General features: G+C 31.7%; 3 protein-coding genes across 4 annotated transcripts; all 3 read right to left on the reverse strand.

The window, feature by feature from the left end:
* Nucleotides 1–2,160: 2,160 nt before the first annotated feature.
* Nucleotides 2,161–3,881, reverse strand: LOC116402576 (MLO-like protein 9). The gene is made up of 3 exons (XM_031882087.1): nucleotides 2,797–3,881; nucleotides 2,368–2,442; nucleotides 2,161–2,288 (listed from the first exon to the last, which is right to left on the reverse strand). The coding sequence occupies exons 1-3, from the start codon at nucleotides 2,881–2,883 to the stop codon at nucleotides 2,196–2,198; spliced, it is 255 nt and encodes an 84-aa protein (XP_031737947.1). The 5' UTR covers nucleotides 2,884–3,881; the 3' UTR covers nucleotides 2,161–2,195.
* A 2,558-nt stretch (nucleotides 3,882–6,439) lies between these two features.
* Nucleotides 6,440–7,533, reverse strand: LOC101203765 (pleiotropic drug resistance protein 2). The gene is made up of 3 exons (XM_004151480.3): nucleotides 7,236–7,533; nucleotides 6,833–7,109; nucleotides 6,440–6,742 (listed from the first exon to the last, which is right to left on the reverse strand). Exons 2-3 carry the CDS (start codon nucleotides 7,078–7,080, stop codon nucleotides 6,592–6,594), a joined length of 399 nt encoding a protein of 132 aa, XP_004151528.2. The 5' UTR covers nucleotides 7,081–7,109; nucleotides 7,236–7,533; the 3' UTR covers nucleotides 6,440–6,591.
* Nucleotides 7,534–7,737: 204 nt separating this feature from the next.
* Nucleotides 7,738–21,360, reverse strand: LOC101203518 (pleiotropic drug resistance protein 2). Of its 2 annotated transcripts, none has more exons than XM_031882081.1 (20): nucleotides 20,717–21,360; nucleotides 20,513–20,633; nucleotides 17,294–17,382; nucleotides 16,398–16,482; nucleotides 15,490–15,780; nucleotides 14,419–14,509; nucleotides 13,425–14,325; nucleotides 13,184–13,344; nucleotides 12,677–12,780; nucleotides 12,408–12,573; nucleotides 12,210–12,287; nucleotides 11,985–12,073; nucleotides 11,499–11,831; nucleotides 11,114–11,404; nucleotides 10,950–11,033; nucleotides 9,717–9,850; nucleotides 9,398–9,625; nucleotides 9,129–9,300; nucleotides 8,283–8,347; nucleotides 7,738–8,196 (listed from the first exon to the last, which is right to left on the reverse strand). In XM_031882081.1, exons 1-20 carry the CDS (start codon nucleotides 21,028–21,030, stop codon nucleotides 8,127–8,129), a joined length of 3,867 nt encoding a protein of 1,288 aa, XP_031737941.1. In that variant the 5' UTR covers nucleotides 21,031–21,360; the 3' UTR covers nucleotides 7,738–8,126. The 2 variants fall into 2 exon arrangements, with proteins under 2 accessions (XP_031737941.1, XP_031737940.1); XM_031882080.1 differs by having other exon boundaries at nucleotides 7,825–8,196; nucleotides 8,283–8,537; nucleotides 20,717–21,355.
* Between the last annotated feature and the right edge of the window lie 1,542 nt (nucleotides 21,361–22,902).

Genomic DNA, 22,902 nt, shown 5'->3' on the forward strand with positions numbered 1-22,902 from the left:
AGGGGGATTAGGGTTATTTTACTCCTCGTCACACACTGTTCCACTCTCTCAACCGGGTGTAACTCGAGACCACCATTAATTTTGTTTTCTCATAGTCGATCTCGACCGAGATCAACCCCAAAATATCTTCCCAAATTTAAATAACTCTTTGAAGAAAATTTCTCGATCTCCCTGCAAAGACATCTCTGGCAACCTTAGACCGAGATCATACTAATTAGTCGACGTTCTTTAGCTCGAGACAACTTAGACCCAGGATCATACTACATTATCATATGTTCTTTAGCTCGTGACTATCTCAAGCCGAAGCCCCGAGCTAAAGAAGATGAAGTAATGTAGTACGATTTCGGGCCAAAGTTGGCCCTGAGATATAGCCCCGAGCTAAAGAACATAAGGAAATGTAGTATGATCTCGAGCAAAAGTAGGCCCGAAATAGGCCCAAGAGAGACCAAGAAATTTCCGTCAAATAGTTTTATAATTTTGGAAAGAATCTCGAGGTCAATCTCGCCCGAGTTCGACCACGAGAAAAACAAAAATTTTTCAATTGTCCTAAGATGCACTCAATCGAAGGAATGAGACAGTGGGCGGCAAGGAATGGAACACAAAATAAGGGGTAAAATAGCACTAATCCCCCTTTTGCTTAATTCATGCCCCAAACGTGGAGTGAGCTTAAATACTCCACTCTACTCCCCACAAATGCAGACTATTATAAAATCCATACTATTATAAGTCACTTCTCGCCCCAAACGCCCCCATAATTTTTCCAATTTATGAGCTCTTCAACCAATTTTGTACTTTGTTGTAATCCAAATATTGATTAGGTCCCTTGAATTCAAATATTGAAGTCCAATCTCCAACCTTAAACCAAATTATTTGAAGCGACTCGTAATTTGTTCAATTTTCGAACTCATCAACCAAATTTTATACTCTTCGACCTTCAAACCTTTAATCCAAATCTTTGAAGTATCTCCAACCTCAAATCAAATTTCTCTAATCTTCAGTGTCTCTAAATTTGTTTATTTTTCGAACTCTTCAATCGAACATTAACGATTGATCCTCTTTAATCAAAAAGTTGAAGTCAAATCACATTCTTTAATCCAAAATTTCCTCATCTTTATTTATTTGCCTTCATCATGAAATAAATAACTACCAACAAATTTTTGTTTTCCCATTTTCAAAATATAATCTCTAACATATTATGTTCCAAACACAATTACTTAAAAGTCAATTTTATTCACTTCCCATCCAACAATCACCACCTTCATCCAAACAATGACATGTTGCCTTTCATTCAAAAAGTTGTATTCCAATCTCATACTTCAAACCTAATTTTACCAACTTATGAACTCTCCAACCAATATTGTACTTTGTATACCAAAGTTTGGCTAGCCCCCTTAAATCCAAATGTCCAAGTCCATTCTCCAACCTTAAACCAAAATTCCTTCAACTTTTTGCCAAAATTACTTTATCGTTTGTACCTTGTAATTTGCAAATATTCTAAACTCTTCTACTAAATAATTCTTTTTAATTCAAATAATGGCTGGACCACTGACATCAAATAGCATAAATAAAAGCGCATACTTTAATCCAAAATTCTCTTATCCTTACTTATCTATATCTTCATCGTGAAATGGATAACTATCAACGACTAATTTGTCTTTTTCCTCTTTCAATATATCGTCCATGAGTCCTATATATACCTTTACTCTCCTATTTCTTAGTTTCACGTCATATTATCTACAATTTAATGAAAAGAACGGTTTGGTATCTTTCATAAAAAACTTGCAGTCTCATCCCATACATTAAGCCAATCCTTATTCTTATATTCTTAATATTTTTCCAATTTAGCAACTCTTCAACCAATATTGTACTCTTCATAAAATATTATCTTATCCTTTCTAATCTTCGTCGTGAAGTAAATAACTATCAACCCTAATTTGTCTTTTTCCTCTTCCAATATATCGTCTGTAGTCTTATAAGTACCTTTACTCTCCTATTTCTTAGCTTCACATCCAATTATCTACAATTTAATGCAAAGAACGACTTGGTGACTTCCATAAAAAAAAAACAACAATCAAAGATATAATAGCAAAGTAAACATTTATAAGATATGAGAAATGTTTATAGAAAGTTATATAAAAACTAGGCAGAAGGAAGGCTAACCTTATTTTGAAGAGAAGAGTATAGTAAACTATATATTACCTCACTCCCACAATTATTTTGAAGCCATCTTTTAAATACCTTTTAATATGTTTTTTAACATCAAATTTACATCCTCGAGCAAGGTTAACCTAAAGATAAAGAGCACCATCATAAAAGGAACAAATAACTGGTTTATGATCAGTAGATAGTTGGAAATTGGAAACTCACCTCGATGAATCCATGACATAATGCCAAGTAGTCAGCCTTGCCAACGAACTTGAAAATTTGTCGAAAGAAGCACCGCTGAAACGAAACAACATACTTTAGGTGTTTCAAATCTCTATAGGAAAGCGATTGTAAGTATTATAAGTTTGAACCACACAATATCCATATCTCCATATTCTTCAAAACCATTTTTATTCTCAAATATGCTGCATAATATGTATAGTAGTGTGCTATGTATGTTGCAGTTTTTTACTATGTATGTTGCAGTTTTTTACTGGCAAGAAGCACTTTCCCAACTGTAGGTTCATTAATTCTACTGTCTTTATTTTTCTGCATTAGGCAAAATATGCTTTTATGATGAAAAAAATAACAAATGACTAAATTTAATATTAGTTTTCAATTTATCCAAATCATTGTTGAGTTGAGATTTACCTTGCTCCATCTATCATCTAGGAACTCATTGATGCCAATGGCGTTTTGTCCATACATCATGGGAGACAAATAAAAGCCCCAAATCATCCATCGCTCAACATTATCTAATGTGCACAAAAGGAAAACCAAAAGTTGGCAAACAAAAATACTGGAATCTACTAAAGTAACAGCATCTCAGAAATTGAAGATGATGGGGTTCGTCAGCGGCAGGAGAAGTCAGTTCCAATGGGTCAAGATCTCAACCCCAAATCTTAGATACCGTGTGAGATAGCCAGAAAAGAACGAAGCTACTGAAGATTCGGCTAGCGGGATGACGGCGAAAGATGGTTAGGTGTTGAACGGCTCGACTGACGACGAAATCCGTGGAAGAAATCGGAGAGAGCAACGCCGATCAAGGCCGGTTGACCCTTCAAATCGGCCTGAAGAGTTGCGGTGCAGCGTGGTGATCGTCGTCCGGTGAGTCGAGCGGCGCAACGGAGGTCGGATTTCGGTGGGCGGTTCGTTGGCTGGCTTTTGTTAGTCGTAGGAAGACATTGCCTAGCCGTCGCCCCCTTAATCTTCACGAACTCTAACCAGACGACCCGTACCCGACTCGTTCCGTTTGAAGACTCCCAGATCGTGTTACTCAGATCCGCCGATCCGTTCGACAACGCTCAGTTCCCCTCAGATTCAACGACGCTCAGATCCGACGCCCAGTTCCGCGCTGCTCCGGTCCCCTCACCTTGAGGAGTAGCGCGAAAGGCAAAACCCTTTCTGGAGCAGTACTGAATAGTTCCTCGAGCTCTGTTGGACGCCACGCTGTAACTGCGAAGTTGAGCCTTGACCTCGCACACCGATATCGAAAGGGAAAGCTGTTCAATGAGCTTCGGAAGGCCGGCGACGGAGCTTCGGGGCCGGCTATAGATTCGGATCTGAGATGGAAGAAGTTGCGGAGAGGATTTGAGAGGAGAAACCCTAGGTCTCTAAGACTCGTACATTCCAAATTTTCAAATTTTCAAAACATTTTGAAATCAGTTATCAAATTTATCACACTTATAGACCGTTAAAGTTGAAATAGTGCTTGTTGTCCAAATTAACAAAAGCGGTCTTAGTCAATTTTTCATTCAATAATTTAATACAAAATTAACTTCAATCACTATTATATTTTGTAGGAGTTCATGAACCAAACCAAAGCCTATGAAGACTAATATAATCAATTTCAAAATTTAAAGATCAAAATAGGCTTTAAATAGATAGTATAATGATAGACCCACATAGGCCATAGTAAAGATGTATGTCCCTAGAGATAAGAATAGAGAAAGAAGAAAGAATGATTGAGAGTTAGTTGGTAGTTTTCTATTGCGTGGGCCTTAGGAATGTGTTTATTTAAGTGAGGCCAAATATTCACTTATTCTGCTTAGTGTTTGCCTATTTAAATATAGTAGGGCAAATGTATCTTTTTCTTGAATGATTTTGGTAAAGAATTCTCAACATAGAAGTGTGGAGAGATTGGGAAGCTCTCAAATCCTTCCCCAACAATTGATAAATAAAATTGTGGCTGAGCCTAGATAAAAAGAAAAGAAACGTATATTCATATTTGATTCTACAAATAAGCCAATGGTATAGTTGTGCACAATTAATATTATAATGTACCTTGAAGGTTTTATTATTCCATTAATATCTTTAAGTATCTGAATATTTTTCTTCTTGGATGGAGTCAACCCCGTCAACCCTAGACAGCTCTGTTTTTAAACCATTCAAAGTAAAAATAAGAAACATGAAAATTAAATGTATGATAGTTTGGGGTAGATGGGTATGTTGGACCGTTGGTAGAGCGTTGAAAAACGATATTTTAATTGATTAAGAAAGCGATTGAAATTTAATACAACTTTATTATAATGGTAATTGGCACACTTCTTCTTTAAGACTAAAGGTACAATTTCCATTTCAACAATTGTTGTACTTAAATAAACAAACAAGACAACACGATATAATTGGATTTCAAATTCAATATGTGAATTTGAAACTCACGATCAATATATATAAGCTTTTATTATTATTCTAACTATGTTCAGATCGATCAAATGTTATTTTAATTATTTGAACAATTGTATGGTATTGTAATGACCAAATAATCTTATTTTATTCTCTAATTTAGTAAACACAGTCTTTCGACTAATTTGAAGAATTGCACAAATCATACAAACTATTTACTGATGAAAGAAGATTCTTTTCCGATTTTTGTTCATTTTTTTAATGTTTTTTTCATATGGATTGATTCATTTTCATTCTATTTTTAAGAGTTTAAAAGGGTCTTTTTTTTAATTTCAAGAATCAAAGTCAAAAATACAAATACTAATGATTAATATTAAATATGATATTAATTTTGATTTTACTATGAATGCATAAATGACTTCTTTATCAAAAGGTCAAGTCTCATTTCTATTTCCTCGTGGTAAAATGTAACACATGTCATGTGAAAAAAAAAAGGTAGCTTATTGAGGTTAATTAATTATTTGCCAATTCAAGTTAAATTATAGATTATAATTAAATACAAACAATAAAATTTTGAGAAATTGTTTTAAGTCGCAATACCACTTGAAATAATTTTAAATATATCAAGGATATATAAAGTAAATATATATTATAAAAATCCAATATAACTATCTGGTCTTTGAAAAAATAAAATAAACTTTTGATCGTATGTTTCTACTGTTTCCATTTTTCCTAGTCAAATTTAGAAAATGAGAAGAAAAAAAATTCATAAACTATTTTTTTAATTTTAAAAAATTGTATCCAGTTATAGCAAAATTTTGGATTATATCAATGATAATCTTCCATCACTATAGTATGTTAATGACTATCTATAATAGAATTTGTCAAGGGCCAGTAAATATTTTGTAAAATTTATTATTTTTTAAAATAGCTCGTATGAGTATTTTAGATAATATATATTATTGTATAGATTATAGATATTAAATATATTTTGGATAATCAATATTTGTGTAAAGATAGGCAATATAATTATAAATTTTTATCCACCAATATTCTATATAAAAACAAAAATGAAGTACTTAATTAAATGATAAAATGTAAGAGAACATTAATGTGGTCGTAAATTGCATTATATTGTTATATTAAGAAAAAATGTCAAAAATAGAAAAATTTCCTAAATATTTATGAATTTTGTCTCTTTTGCTTTTTTTATGGAATTTAATTGATTGTTTAACCACTTAAAATAAAAACATATAAATATTCTCATCTTAATTAAATTATTATCATTTATTTCTAAAAGTAATTAATTAAAAAACTAACAATATTTTACTGATAAGATAAAATATTGATGGTAAATGTATTCTTTTATTTTTGACATTTTAATGTTTATAAAAAGTTATCGTAAATTATTAAAAATATTTATAACCATTTGTATTCGATACATGTAACGGTCAATCTATCACATATATTATAAATTATTCTACTTCTAAATATAATAAAATAAATTAAATTTTACATCTGGTTAAATATAAATTTTGAAATTTTACTATATTATAAATATTTTTATTAATTTACTATAACTTTTTATAAACATTAAAATTAATTAAATATTGATAAAAAATATTTTTAAATATAATAAAAAAATTAAAAAATTTTACAAAAATAATAATACATCATAATATGCTACCATCATCATTGTTCTCGTCTATTAATCTATCTCGATTTAATAGATGGTAATGTTTTCAATATTTGTAAACACTTCTACAAATTTGATTGATTAAAATAAATTTTGTTTTTTTTTGTAGATATAGCCAAATGTAACTAATAAACTAAATATATTAAAACAATTACCTCAAAAGTGTTGAGTGCGACGTTGATCAAATTCGGGTGAGCTCTACTCCCGACGTAAACATCTCCTTCAACTGACAATTTCTCAAAACGAATTTCGATCTTTGGAATTTCAATCCCAACTCTGCAAATCAATCAAAATCCCAAACAAAATCAAATTTTCAAATCCCTGAACTCAACATTTCTCTTTCATTTTAGGTTTTAGGGCTTTTACCGATCCATTCTGTCTCTAATCCATCTCAGAAATTCCTCGTTATCTTCTTCAACAACCTTCACCATTCTTTCCATCAATCCTTTCCTCTCCTCAAAACCCATCCTCCTCACATCCACTTCATCGTAAACAACTCTCCCATTCTCCACCGCTTGTCGGAGCATTCCCTTACGCATCCGATCGTAAGTCGGAAGTCGCTCAATCGCCGCCCATAGGAGCTCTTCCTCGTCGTCCACTACAGTAGTCGCCATAGAATCCCTATTTCAGCGCAACAAAAACCCTAAAGGAACAATGTGATAAAAAAAACGAGTCACGTTTCCGAAGATTCAATCTCCATCAAGAATATAAATATATATGTATACACAAACACGAAAAGCGACGACATACACAGAATACAGTTAGTTACCAAGCATTCGCCGTTGAAGTTTCCGGTGAAAGTGAAACTCCGGTGGTCTGAGAACTGAGAAGAGGGCAGCTTAAATGGAAAATGAAATAGATAAGTTGTTTCGGAGTTGCGATCTGAAGATTCCATTTTAGCATCAGCTGAATGGGAAGAAGAAGAAGGAAGAATGCTTGTCATCAAAATTTTCTCTACGAAATATAATATACTTTTTTTACGTTATTAAATTTCTGAAAGAGACATTTTAAAACATACAAAAATATTAATTTATTAAAAAAATCACTTTTTAAAGTTATGTCATTGGGTAAATTTTAGTTAACATAGATTTTAATTTATAAATGTTTTGAATCACCCAATCTAAAGTCCAAACATACAATAATATAATTAAAAAGCTAATAATATAAGCAATATGTCCATCCAACTATTTCCTAGCGGAGTGTAAAAACTTAATAGAGCAATAAATGGATATGTTTTAGTTGTTGAATCACAAGTGGACACAAAGCTAATATAATAGACGAAAAATAGCCTTTTCTTTGTATTTTTTTTTTTTATTAAATAGTCAAACTTTGTGAAAATAGGAACCGCTTTGTTTTCCTTTCCTCATTTAGTCACTCTGAAATAATTGATTTCCTACGATACAAAGGCTATAGTAAAAATGTAATAAACTACAAATTTCACATAACAAGTAAACGGTTGCCTATCTCCTTTGGAAGTTAAGATATTTGATTCCATAGGCAAACACAAAGATGAACACGAGAACCCAGATGAAATGTGCTGCAATCACGATGGGGATGAAGTCGTGTTCGTACCCGAACCCTTCTTTAAGGAACAACTTTAATCTTACACTGCCAACTCCTGGTATCTGAACAAGACTGTCTTTGTCACCAACCTGGGAAGCTACAATGCCATATATAGTCCAAGCCACAGGATTAGCCCAATAATACCACCTCCACCATACGGGGATTGCCTACAAAAGAGTTGGTTTAACCATGAGTTTGAGAAGTTGGAAAAATGATCAAAGATCGAAATATCGAGAATTTGGGCGTCATTTACCGGTCGAGGAATAAGAAAACCAGTGAACAAGTTCCAAAATCCAACAAAGAAGGACATGACAATGGCTGCAATGTGGTAGTTTGGAGTCAATGCTACAACCATCATCCCATACAGTGTGAAGTATGTGAAACACATAAAAACCAAGTAACAGAACAGCAGAAACTTCCCCAATTTCCACTCAAATCCAATCATGCTATAAATAATGAGAGAATAAATTATAGATTGAACAAAAACGTAGATGGTTTCAATTGCCACCTGCAAGAGAGAAGATTTTTTTTTTTAATTTGGGAAGCTAAGTCTTGAATGAATAAAGAAAGATTATATTCATCTTAAACTCAATATAGATATGATTAACATAATATTAAACCTAGCAGTATTATCTTTACCTCTTCCTATTTCTTACAAGAATACTATATGTTGGGTCTCGTGTTGCCCAAACATGATCAAGAGTTAGAAAATATACCAAAAACATTGAATGGTAGGTTCGAACAAAAAGTGATGGGCTCCAAATAGTATTCAATAGCTTTGGTTTCAAATTATCACACTTATAGACCGTTAAAGTTGAAATAGTGCTTTTGTAAGGAAGATTCGAGAGAGAATTTTATGTGATTGCAATAATTTTTCACACTGTAACTTTTTTTCAATGGTTGTGGTTTTGCTCTAATGGATTTTTTCACGAAAATTATTGTGTTTCTTATCCTTATTGATTTCTCTATTATTTTTATGTTTAATTTTGCAACCGTAATAATGAGTTTTTTTTCTCACCATAAACTTACATAGTTTATTAGATTTAGATTAAGCTTTTGGGTTTAGTTATGATTTGAAAGGGTGAATAGCTTTTGTCACCTGAGCAAATGCATACGGCAAAGCGGAATACATTCCGGCAGCTTTTTCTCGATAGAAGGCTGTTCTTTCAATAGCAACCACAGACTGCACAGATGAAGCATTGCTAGCTCCAAGGAATATGATAGCAGAATAGATAGCACCCATAACATTCAACACATCTTGTTGCTTGGCTCTGTTGAAGTACAGAAAAGACACAAACATGTAAAAAAAATCAATAAAGTAGAATGTGACAGGCACACAAATTGCATAGGCCAATGAAGAAACCTTACAATATTTGTCCCTTGTTCCAGAAAACTAGACCAAATAAGATACCGACAACTATTGTACTGAAGAAGCGTATGGCATTGTATTGAGTGTGTCTCCAATAAGATCGATGTTGTTTCCAGAAACAAGCTCTGCATTGAAAGAAAAACGATTGCGAGTATTCGGTTGGGAAGTGTAGGTCTTTGGATCCAGGGGCAGGAGTACTAAGCTCCATTATAAGTTCTTGATTCCGCCTGAAACAAGAATTTACAATGCTAAGAGAAAAAGAGGTGGAAATTCGAGCTGACACGTGAACTTAAAACTTAAAAGCACAACCATGCATACCGATAAATGGGAGATTTAGCAAAAGTATCAGCAAAATCAATATCTAGTTGAGCCTCCATTGGAGGAGCAGTAACCTCAAGCATCCATGTAGCAGGATTCTTACCATTTTCAATCTTTGGAATCCCTGGAATAGCCTGCCATCAAACAGCCACTAAATTTAACACTTGGGTAGACAATGAAAACACACCCATACACAAAAATTATATCAACATAAGATTTCATCTCAAAGCCAATTGATAATGAGAGGATTAACTCATGTATCTTGTAAAGATGACAAGGTCTCTTATTCAGAATCATCAACATGTCTTCTTCAAAATGGCGTGCCTCTTTAGGTTGGTGTCTTGGGTCAAATCCCAATTTTGGACCGAATACCCAATTGGGTTTTGCTATTGCAGTTGTATTAGCTGATCTTTTTTAAGGCATTTTTTCGTGCATCATGTTTCTGCGCTTGCCAAGATCTTCATGGTCGTTAGATCTGTTACTGTCTGGAAAATATTTTTCTTTATTTGGTGCAGATTTTCAAAAGCGGCTTTCTGTTTTTGAGTCCGCAAGGATTTTCTCCCTTTACTGTGTTGTTTCATTTTGCTAACTTAAGGTTTTGTAGGGTTGCACAATTTTTAAGCAACAGTAAGGCTTCGCTATAGAGTCGAATGAACCTCGCTGTGAGGCTGTGCCAACCATCATTGGTGCTTTGCTGTGAAGTTCGTTGGTGCTCCTCTTCATCATAGAAGTTGTTGATTAAGTCCTTGCTTAGAGGAGTCTAAGTTTGCCTAGGTGAGAGGATTTTTGGTGTTTATTCCAAACCAGTGGTGAAAAGAATGCTAATGCATCTCGAGGGAATCTCAAGTATAGGAAAATCCTAAACTCTTTACCAGGAGTTGAGAGTCATTTTGGTGAATATCTAACATATAAATTCTTCATTGTAATCGCTTATCTCAAATTAGTAAAGTTCTTTTCATCGGGCACACTACCACTCGTTGTAGTTGTGGTTATACCAAACTCGGATACCGATCTTTTTGTCTTAATCTATCTCTCTATTATTTTATGTTGTACTCATTCTCCACGACATTTGTGTTTGACTTGTGAGTCCTTAATTTATTAGATTCACCTAAATTCTGGATTTCATAAGCTCTAAAGATGATCTATCTCAAAATCAATTGGTAATGAAATAAATAATTTATGTGCTTTTCAATGTACGATTTTCAGCATAAAAACCAAAACAAATATACTCACCTCGAAATATTCAATGAGTTTGCAAGATCGCTCACCAAGAGGTCCGGCATAAATCATTTGTCCACCACGTTTCATGAGCAATAACTACATTATTATGCATTGAAGTATAGAGAATTAAAAATGGTTTAGCGCTAAACAATCGTTCAGAGGCTGTTCAGTGGTACCTCATCAAAAGCTTCAAAAATGTCTATGCTTGGTTGGTGAATTGTGCATACAACGGTTCGTCCAGTATCAACTGTATTTCGCACGGTACGCATAACAATGGCAGCAGATCTAGCATCAAGACCAGAAGTTGGTTCGTCCATGAAAATAATCGACGGATTAGCAACCAACTCCACTGCTATTGTCAATCTCTTCCTTTGTTCTGTTGAAAGACCATCAACTCCTGGTAGCCCCACTAAAGCATCTCTCAATTTATCTAGTTCTATTAGTTCCATAACTTCTTCCACAAACATCTACATCAATGTAGAATAGCTATTCAATAAAACTTCAACCATATTCTGCATTAACTGGAAGCATAAAGCAGCAAGCGTTTCTAGTGGGAAATACCTTTCTTGTTTTGGTATCAACATTGGAGGAAAGGCGGAGCCAAGCAGAAAATAGGAGCGACTCATAGACAGTGACATGAGGCGAATGAATGTCAATTTGTTCACAGTAACCACTTACTCTAGCAAAGGTTGATTGCTTCTTGGGATAACCAGAGATGTATATACTTCCTTCAATATAACCACTGGTCTTTCGTCCAGCTAATACATCCAAGAGAGTAGTTTTCCCAGCCCCACTAACACCCACAAGAGCTGTTAATATCCCTGGTCGAAAAGCTCCGCTAACATCTTCTAAAAGTTGAAGACGATCTTTCTCGACCCCATGCAGCTTCATTTCCTAAATTAATTGGAATACATTGATATAGTTTCAGTGCCTTCAAAACGACATTCATTAAAAAGTAAAAATTACAGCCTATTTAGAATGGCTTTCCAAGTGCAAACACCCAGAGAGCAAATCCAAATAGGTTATTTCAAACTTGAGTTAACTTACAGCAGGCATATCTACATAATAGTTAACATGGTTGAATGCAAGTGAAAGTGGCTGGAAAGGCAAAACCATTCCTCTTCTTTGCAATTGATCTAAATAAAGATTTGACAATTTTGATCGTTAGCCTATGATTTTTCTCTAATAAATATCATGGCTCTAATTAAAGGAAAGATTACTAGAAATCCAAAAGAATTTGGATTAAGCAAATCTTCCTTACGAAACTTAAACCTTGTGCATTGACCGTATTATTTTTTCTTTTCTTCTTGTCTTCATCCGTGGTAATGAGAGCCTTTGCATCAGCAAGTGCTGAAAATAGCTTCAAAAGGTTCAGTACAGTTACGACAATGATAATGACAATAATCATCATTACTTAAATGGTCATTTCAAATTATTTTCTTGAATAAATGAAGGGTTGAGATGACTTACGATTCAAGTAAGTCAAAGCTATTGTAAATAGAACGTTGAAAAGAAGGTTAAAGCCAAAAAGTGCTGCAACGCAAATCCAGTACCAACGTTCTTCCTTAAAGAAACCCCTACTGGCAAGAAGCACTTTCCCAACTGTAGGTTCATTAATTCTACTATCTGTATTTTTCTGCATTAGGCAAAATATGCTTTTATGATGAAAAAAATAACAAATGACTAAATTTAATATTAGTTTTCAATTTACCCAAATCATTATTGAGTTGAGATTTTACCTTGCTCCATCTATCATCTAGGAACTCATTGATGACAATGGCGTTTTGTCCATACATCATGGGAGACAAATAAAAGCCCCAAATCATCCATCGCTCAACATTATCTAATGTGCACAAAAGGAAAACCAAAAGTTGGCAAACAAAAATACTGGAATATACTAAAGTAAAATGTTCAAGAGTTAAAATTTGTGTTCTGGAATCAACAAATAAAGAAAACAAAAAAAAAACAATAGAGCGTTGACACACATCTATGTGTTACATCTACGGACAGAGGGAGAGGACAAATTTATCAAAGAGAAAATTCAAAATATATATCAATTATCAAATGCACCACTCAGGGTAAAGTGTTTTATAGTGCATTTCTTTAGACTCTAAGGTTAGAATCATAGATAATGTAAAATTGGAAAATACAAATTTAAAAGCAAGACTCTGTACTTGGTTGTTCCATGCGTCAGATTTCAGATGCAAGACATTCCAATGATAAGGAAAACGAGAACAATCACTTACCTCTGTCAATAAGGAAACCTCCAAGCAATAAAACTATTAAAAGAGCAAAGGTTCCCAAAGTACTTGCTACAACTAGCGTTCTTCCAATTGCAGCCATGAGTCGAAATAGCGATAGAGCTGTTTGATGAGTGGCAAAGAAGGCCAAAAATTGCTTGAAGAACCTAGAGTATGAATAGACAGGTAATTAAGTAAAGCTTGTTTTTGTTAACAAATGAAAAAGAAGGAAAGGAAATATACATACCTACTAGGAGCAGGAGCAAACCCGATCGTGTAATAAGTTAGAAGAGTCCATATTCCTGATTCTATGAAAGAGAGAGGAATTCTGAGGATAAATATAGGCAAACTGAATGCCCAAGCAGGATAGAACAAGAAATCCCTCTGTCTAAAGAACACTGGAAACCTGAAAATAGTGAGGGCCAATTCTGCTATTCCATTAAACATGACATTTATGAGACTGAAAAACAAGGCTCCAAGGAACTTGCTTCCACCAATGACAGTGCCCACTTTCATTTCAGTCCTTAAAAACACAGTCATAGCAATGACGGACATGATGGTGATCTGGACCGTCTTAAAAACATAGACAAATGAATTTCGTTTCATTATCAGTACTTCTCTTGAATAGCATGCCCTGAATAGCTCCCAGTTTGATAAACCATATTTCTCTTTGACTAATGCAGCTGGGTGAGCTTTAGATTTGTCATAAGGAACTTGGAGATCAGAGGTAAGTTGTTGACCAATGGTAAAAGATTTGAATCCCTGACAAAACTTAGAAACAGAAATGAATCTATATGGTTTGTTTTTTTTGAACCAGTATTGTTCTTGGTCCTTCTTTGATGTGACTTCTTGTAAGAAATCAGCAACTCCTTTCCTTTCTGGGCATCGAAACCCCATAAATTTAAAGAAGTCAAGGATTTTTTCTCTTGGACCTTGGTACACGATTTGACCTTCGGAAAGAAGAATGATATCATCAAATAGATTAAAAGTTTCAGGAGCTGGTTGTAGAAGAGAAATGACCATTGTTACATCCATTATATGAACCATTTGCCTCATGAACTTGCATATCTGAAATGTGGTAGAACTGTCTAAGCCTGTTGATATTTCATCCATAAAAAAAGCCTTTGCTGGTCCTACCAGCATCTCCCCTACACATATTTTTCCCATTCTTTTTAATTAAAATTTTGACACAAAACGGCAAAAAGAACATCGAAAAGGTGAAAACTGAACACGTTCTCAACCTGTAGTAAGACGTTTCTTCTGGCCTCCAGAGATTCCCCTCCTCATTTCATCACCAACTAAAATATCAGCACAAACTTCCAACCCAAGTATCTGTTCAAAGTCATTCCCCCAAAATTGTCAAGAAATACAATTATTGAGATAGTTGTAGTCTCAATCCAACAACCTTCATAACGTTTTAGTCTCCTTATATTTATTTCATTTCTGTTCTGGTAAATAGTATTGGAAACAAATTGGATGTGCTTTTAGAAATGCAGTATTATACTAACTTCTCAAGAATTCAGTCTTTGACAAAACTAATTGTTTAGTCTTAATGTGAAATATTCAGTTAAAATAGTAATAAACACTAACATGTAGATGAAAGTTGGCATAGTACAACTATACGACATATCAATTTTAGCTTCTACATGATATTTATTTAAGTATTGATATAACTACATTTACGGTAACTCATCAACTTGAAATTCTAAATTGATTGGGGATTTGGCATGGTATTAGAGCAGAATATACTATATTTATACTCCTACAATGTTAGTTCCTTCCAATTAATATAAATTTCCACACGAGGAGTGTTCAATCAATTGACATAATTAACGTTAAAAATCACAGTGTTCTTTAACTTTTACAAAAGTAACAATTTAGTTCATGGACTTTAGTTTGTACAATTTAGTCTCTATGCTTTCAATTTTATGACAATTTAGTTCTCAAACTTTATTATGTAACAATTTAGTCATTGTACTTGATTTGCAATGATTTAATCTTTATTGTAGAAATTAGTGTTAAGATTCAATAACATTCCTTGCATAAATAAATCGATAAACAAAAATTAGCAATTCAATATTTTTACAAAATAAAATGTCTACATCATCATAAAATAACATAAATTGACATCTAATTTTGACGATTTTTTTCTAATGTTAGAGACTAAATTGTTACTTTCATAAAAATTGAAGGACAAAAAGTATTTTTTAACCATTACCGTAATCCAACAACTTAAGTTTTTGGTACTACAAACCAGTATACAAACATACAAACGTATTAGGAGAAATGAAAGAGTAGTTGAAAGTGCTAACCTTGAGAATGTACTCTGTAACCAAACTTGCTTTTTGGCCTGAAACAGAGATAGCTTTCATGAAAGCATCAATCTCAGGATCTGGCTTAATACCTGCTTGTTTCTCTCTTCTTGTAAGCTCAGCCATAAGTTGATATCTTGTGCCAACTCCCAAACAACGACCGGAGAAATCTAACGACTCTCTCACTGTCATCTCTCCACAATGAAGGTCGTGTTGACTGATATAAGCACAGGTTCTTTGAGGCACAAACTCATGCATTTCATGCCCACAGTATGTCACTTTCCCACTTTCCTATTAACATTTTCAATATCGTTATAATTTTCCTTTTGTACTTCCAACTTATCATTCTCAACCCTCTCAACTTTCTAATATTTTATTTAGTCATTTAACTTTAAAAAAAAAAGTGTTGATTGTCAGTTGATTCTTTTATTGTTTACTTTAACAAACGAACTCACCCTATAGGCGCCTCTATGCGTAGATATTTAATGCTTACGTTTTTCTAGTTTTCTTTATTTTCGTTTGAATTAGCTTTGAAATTAAAAACTTTACCTATCACACAACTTTAAATAGCATAAATCAACTAGTTTACGGATATACTCTTAACTAGAGGTTGTAAGTGTGAATTTCACTCTTATACGTTGAAACTGAGAAAAATATATACAAAGATCAACACTTATCCATCAGATAAACCAACAAAAGATACACATGCTTAGGTTGGATTTTTATTAAATAATTTTCCTTTAAAAAAGAAAATTATTAAAACAGTGTTTTTTTATTCCCTTTTTTACCCAAATAGAATAAACATGAAATTTAACAAGATATGCCTAAAACAAATAGTGGTTATGATTTATTTTAAAAATCATTATTGAAAGAAAAAAAAGATATAACCAATGCATTGAATTTAAAACCTTTAAATTTTTGTCAAGTTTCCCAGCAAGTGCCAACAACATGGTAGTTTTCCCACAGCTTGGAGGACCCAAAAGTAATGTCATCCTGAAAACAAGAAATTAATATCAAAATTCAATACACCAAACAGCATTGGAAGAGATAACTTTTAGTATGAAGCCACAGTTATCCAACTCCCGTTGTTCACACTGCAAAAATGCCTTCATAAATATTTTTTTAATATCGACTGGCAAGTAATAAATAAAGATAGTATGAAAATTTTCTATATCAAGTACAGAACATATTAAAGTGTGAAAATAATTTAAAGAGTAAAGAAGTTCCTCTTTCTATCTATTCTTAGTACAATCATCAAATTTAAGAATTTGAATAACTAGAAGAAAAAAAAGAAGTTAGTAGAAAGAGAAGCAAAAATTACTCTACATTTATACTAAATGAAAATTCACATTAACCATGTAAAAGTTAGTTATAGCTTGTTTAATGTTGTGTTTTTGTTCATGGAAACTATTTTAGTTAATGTCATTAATTATTCAATAACTATACATTAAAAATCTTGATTAGGTTTTAGATAAGATTTTTGTTCCCATATACTTGATTTAAAATATTAGCCATGTACATGTTGACGTTATAAACAAAAGATGTGTCGAATATATGTCGGGTTCTTATTAGATAATTGATAAAAACTTAGACAATGACTAAAATGGTTTAATACAAAGTTATGGGACTAAAGTAAAATATATAAGCCAACAATACACATTTTTTTTATTAAATGCCTTAGAACTCGAGACAAGGAGACACTGTATAATCTATAAAACAGTTTTGTTTTTATTAAATACCTCTCAAAGGCAAAATAAAGTTTTCATTACTTTTAACATTTAGTTTTATTAAAAAAGATATGTACCTTGAAGGTTTGATAATTCCACTGACACCTTTAAGTATATGAATTTTTCTCTTCTTGGATGGAACCAGCCCTATCAACCCAATCAAGCTCTGTTTTTCATTACATTCAAACAAAAAATAATTAGAACATGATTACCTACTTGCGACATGTCTGCCACGTGACTTAATCCTCTATTTTCATAATTTTATTTTACTAATTCACAACTGAAAAACTAGGAAGGTAATCAGATCATAGATGTATATTAATACTAATGTTGTAACAGCTATAGTATAATCATGCATAAGCAACACAAGAATACGTATTGAGGATAGTGTGTCTACAAAAAATAAGTCCACTAATGTAAAGTGAAGGTATTGCAAAGTTGTCCTATCTATAAAGCTACAACAATTATAGTGACACACTTGAGACTTGACTTTTTTGAAACAATATTTAGGTTCCTCCTAAATGCAAGACTCCTTTTCAATTTTCTTTGGGCAATCATAAGTTAGCAAATAAACACTTAATTCCCCTAAGAACGGTAAGGCTTCTACTTACGTAGTAGTTTATCTTTCTTTCTTCAAGTGAAGCTCTTCTCTCAGTAAACTTAGGGTTTTCCTAAGTTAGAGAATATCTCTCACTTTAATGTAAACCCAATCAATATCCTCTAAATGAGAACTAATGAGATATGAACAACAACAACCGAAACTCCTTGAACCTGATATCTCTTGTCTTGGAATATATACAAGTGTTAATTGAGCTGAGCTCATATTGACAACAAAATAATTGTAGAAACAACAACGACTGCCCGTTAAAACCACACATGTTGAGACATTCCAATTACCAACATTCATTATAGAGAACAAACCAGATCTTAAACAATGACCATTTTTTTATTTATATCCTAATTCAATTCTCTTCGCTCATTTAGAACTATCATACTTTTCTTTTGTATTCTCTCTCTGAAAAAAGATTGTCTGTTGATGAAATTGTATGAATATAGGTTGTTTATGATTTAACGATCATACAACAATATTCTTTGTTTTGTTAGATTGTTTGTTACATAATATATCTTAAATATTCTTTGTTTTGTTAGATTGTTTGTTACATAATATATCTTAAACTTAGCCTAAACTTTTTGTCTATGTTCAATTAATAAAGGGTTAATTGACACATCTTTGGTTTATTCATTTATTTTCATTATATTTATGAATTGCACTTGGACATGCATATTTATATATCTTTAATGTAGTTTTAGGTAACTAAAGGAATTAAATGTTTGACAGTTGGATGTATATAACAAAATACGAACAAAAAGAAAATAAAAAATAAACATAAGCACTTAGCTTAAGAAAACGTTAACTAGCTACATTTTTAAAAAAACAACTAGCTAAGCTTGATCAGCAAAAGCTAATTAATGGATAAAAGAACTAAATTTAAGTAACACTTTAAATTAATTAATTGATTGATCTTTTTATAATTAATTGGTTTTAAGACAATTTAAATTAAATTAATACTAAAAAAAAACAATACAATTATTTAAATTGACAATACATAATTCATCAATCTTCTCCACATTAATACAAATAAATAATTACCCAGTCAAAATAATAACCCCTTTCTTCTATCATTTAATAAATAACAATCCCTTTTTTTGGAAGAAAAAAAAACTACTAATAAGTAGAGAAATTTACTGCCTGTAATTGTTTATATGATAGGAAATAATGCTGCTTTAGGGGATGAGGTTCCTATTGGCTAAGGTCTGTGGGTTATGCCATTATGGGTTAGGTTTGTCATTGGGGTCTTAAGATAATGTACCCTTGCACTCTCAATTTTTCATCCACCCTTCTTCAATGTTTCGCCATAAATTTATAAATATATTTTTGCTTCTTAAATTTTCAACCATATCTCTTTTTGTCATTAAATTTTGAGCATATGGTCAATGGGTCCCTAGATTTCAATTTTTTACCCTTCTACTCTTTAGTGAGTTTAATTTTCAGTTTCAATATTTTAAGATTTTATCTTTTAAGAATTTTATTTCCACCATTCAAAATTCACACTTTAATTTTTTATTATTATTAGATATTTTAATATATATTAATTAATTTAAAAGAATTTAATTAGTTCTTCCTAACTTTTAATTCATACGGACCTTTTCTCTAAAAAAAATATTTTAAAAAATATAATTTATTCTTCTAACGAGTAGTTATTTTAAGTTGTAAAATAATATTTTTTGTATATGGTAAAATGTAACTATCTATCTACCATGTCTATCAACTATAAATTAAATATTGTTTAAAAATAATTTTTTCAAATTTAAAACAGTCATGATGGTATTTATTTTTAAAGAATGACTATCTTTTTTCTTTATTTTTTTAAATTTGAACTTAAGTTAATCCACCACAACTAACACAACTATTTCTGAATAGGCATATGATTAAAAATCATTTAATAGTAAAGGAAACAGTAAATCTTAGGAGGAAAAACTATTTCGTCATTTCTTATAAAATCATTTAATAGCAATAGCAACCAACCAAATAATATGTTTGATCATAGGGAGTGGGTCCCAAATCATGAAAAGGGAAATTCTAGCCCTTTCCATTAAATAAGAACTTAAATTCAAAGTCAAAATCAATGTTGAACATATCGACCCTCGCTAACTTTTTTGAGGGCAAAACAAATTCAACCATCCATTTCGAGAAATGATCTCCACTAATCTTCTAACATTTTTAATTTTACCTTAATATATTTACAAGTTTTCAATTAGGGCAATTAGTTTTAAAAAATTGTTAATAAAAGCTTGATACTTTTTTCTATCTCTTAAATTTTAAAAATGGAGTCAAATGAATCTTGATTTTGTTTGTCCTCGTAGCTCCAAACCTACAAATACATTTTATTTGATCCAAACCCAAGGTTTAATTTTATTATAAAAAATATTATTGATATTTTTTTAATCTTTGGGTTTCACAATATCACATTCTTAATTTTCTTTTTATTAGATAATCATAAAAATGGTATAATATAATTAATTATAATTCTTTCGAAAATGGGTATTCAATCAAAAAAAAGTTCAGATCAAACAAAATATAAATATCCAAACATGGATTAAATTATATATATTTTTTTTATTTTTTTGCTATGTTTAAAAATACTTTTAGAAATTTTGTTAATTAAAACGGATGTTAGAAAAATAACAATAATTTAACTCTTTGAGAAAGAGAGAAAAATGGTGGGAAAAAATACCTCAAAAGTGTTGAGTATAACATTGAGCAGAGACGGCAAAGCTCTGCTCCCAACATAAACATCTCCTTCAACAAACAAATCCTCGAAACGAACTTCGATTTTCGGAATTTCAATCCCAACTCTGCAAAATCAATCACACAACAATTTTCATTTTCAATTTCAATTTTAGGGTTCTTCCCATTCTTCTTTCTTAATCTATCTTACCTATCCGTTCTTTCTCTCATCCGTCTCAGAAACTTCTCATTATCTTCTTCAACAACCTTCACCATCCTTTCCATCAGCTCTTTCCTCTCCATAAATCCCATCGTCGTCACATCCACCACTTCCTCAACCACTCTTCCATTCTCCATAACCTGTCGTATTATTCCCTTCCTCATCCGTTCGTACGTCGGAAGCCTCTCAATCGCCGCCCACCGCAACTCTTCCTCTTCCTCCTCCATCCTTCTGCTCTTTGGAAACGACTCCGACGGCGTCTCCCATGCCTCTCGTATGCTACTCGCGATTCGACTCGTAGCCATGACTTACTATTTCTAGCTTCTGATTGAAAAAAAAAACACACTAAGAAACCCTAGAAATTTCGATTCGAAGGATTAGGAAAACATAGCGCATTGATCGTTAAGCAAGAACAGAACAGGGATGCGAGCATTGGGTATATTATTTGAATGGTTTCTCCCTTAAGGAGGTGTGAACTGATGGAGGGAAACAGATAGGCGTGGAGGAGAAAGGGAAAGCGAAGGAGAATTTAATGAAGAGGTAAAGAGAGAGGTTGAATATCCATTTAAGTAGAGAAATGGAGCTTTCCGGCTCTGTTATGTGACGACGCCGACGTGTAGTTGAAGATGCTAACTATCAAAAAAACAAAAAAATGTTTTTTGATGTTTTTCTTTTCATCCTTTTCTCTTAAAAAAATGGTATTAAATATTAAATATGATGAAAAAGACTCTTTAGTCCTCAACAAGTTTTTACTCATTTCTTCGCTATCTGAATCGTTCCAAATTTTTAAGTTGAACAATTAAATTATTATATAGTAAAGCTCATATATATAATTGTTACATAATTAAAAGTTTAAAGACTAAAATATTGATTTTCAACCTTATAAATGTTATAATATTTATTACTAATGTTGATTAAATCAAGATATACAAATAAGAGTAAATCACTCCAAATTAAATAAGGAGTAATTTTAAGACGAAAATACTCTTTTCTTCTCGTATATGCAACTTAACAATAAAGAGGCTTCATACAACAAACAAATTTTAATTAGCATGTTGGATGAGATAAATCAAGTGATAAAATCATTTTTAAGTTTGAGACGTAGACTTACTAGCCACTGCTCTACTAGATCATGTTTGTTTAAATTATGATATTTGAGTATTTAAAATGTTTATTTAAACTTATTTATTTTAAAAAAATTATTGTGTAATATGAATCAAACTTTAATCTAGAAAGAACCAGCCATAATATTGAAGTTTGAATCAACTAAAATTATATTGTGAGATTTTTTATTTTATTTTAGAGATTCAAATAGTGTATCAATTTATATCACTCGTCCACTTTGTTTACATAAATATAATATATGATAATTATAATTTTTATCAATTAACTCCCTAAATTTTCTTAAGCAGTTGAGAAATTTACCCAATTTGAAGGGAAGAGAGTAATTAAAATGGTTATAAATGTAAAAAAGAGTTGGTTGATATTCTCACAAAAGTCTATAGTAATAGAATTAATATAATAATTAGTCTGTAGTTTGAATATTTTATACACAACATTCAAACTTTACATCTTTGATATACTTTGAAAACATCTCAATAAGAAAAATAATACTGAAAGTAACCCTATAAAAACATTGGAAATATCACAAGATGAGGGAGGAAAATATATTAAAAATAGGTGAAAATTTAAAACACATAACAAAATTATCTTTCAGTATTTACATTCTAAATATAATTATTCAGAAACTAAACCAAGGTTATGTTATGTATTCTTCAAAATATGATAATGTTTTCTGAAAGTACAAATTCAAATATTATTATTTCCATGTTAAATTGTTATTTTTTAATTAAAATAATTTTTTCGTTGTTAAAATAACAATAAATTTTTCTTTACGAGTTGTTGTTCTTAAGGCATTATTTTCAAGTGAAAATATGGTATTTAGAAGTAAAATTATCAAATGATATTTGTTTCAGAAAAAAACTATAAAATTAAAATTAGCTACAAAATAAGTTGTGATTTTTTTTGTAAAGAATATATATGTAAATAATAAATAGCAACCAAGCACAGTACTTATTTGAAATCCAGAAAATAATCGTATTAGTTTTCAAATTCTTATTATTTTCATAATTTTCACACAAAAAATAAACATTACAGATATAGCTATTAGCTTTAAA

The sequence above is a fragment of the Cucumis sativus genome, chromosome 3 (genome assembly GCF_000004075.3).
Source record: "Cucumis sativus cultivar 9930 chromosome 3, Cucumber_9930_V3, whole genome shotgun sequence".
NCBI classification, from domain to species: domain Eukaryota; kingdom Viridiplantae; phylum Streptophyta; class Magnoliopsida; order Cucurbitales; family Cucurbitaceae; genus Cucumis; species Cucumis sativus.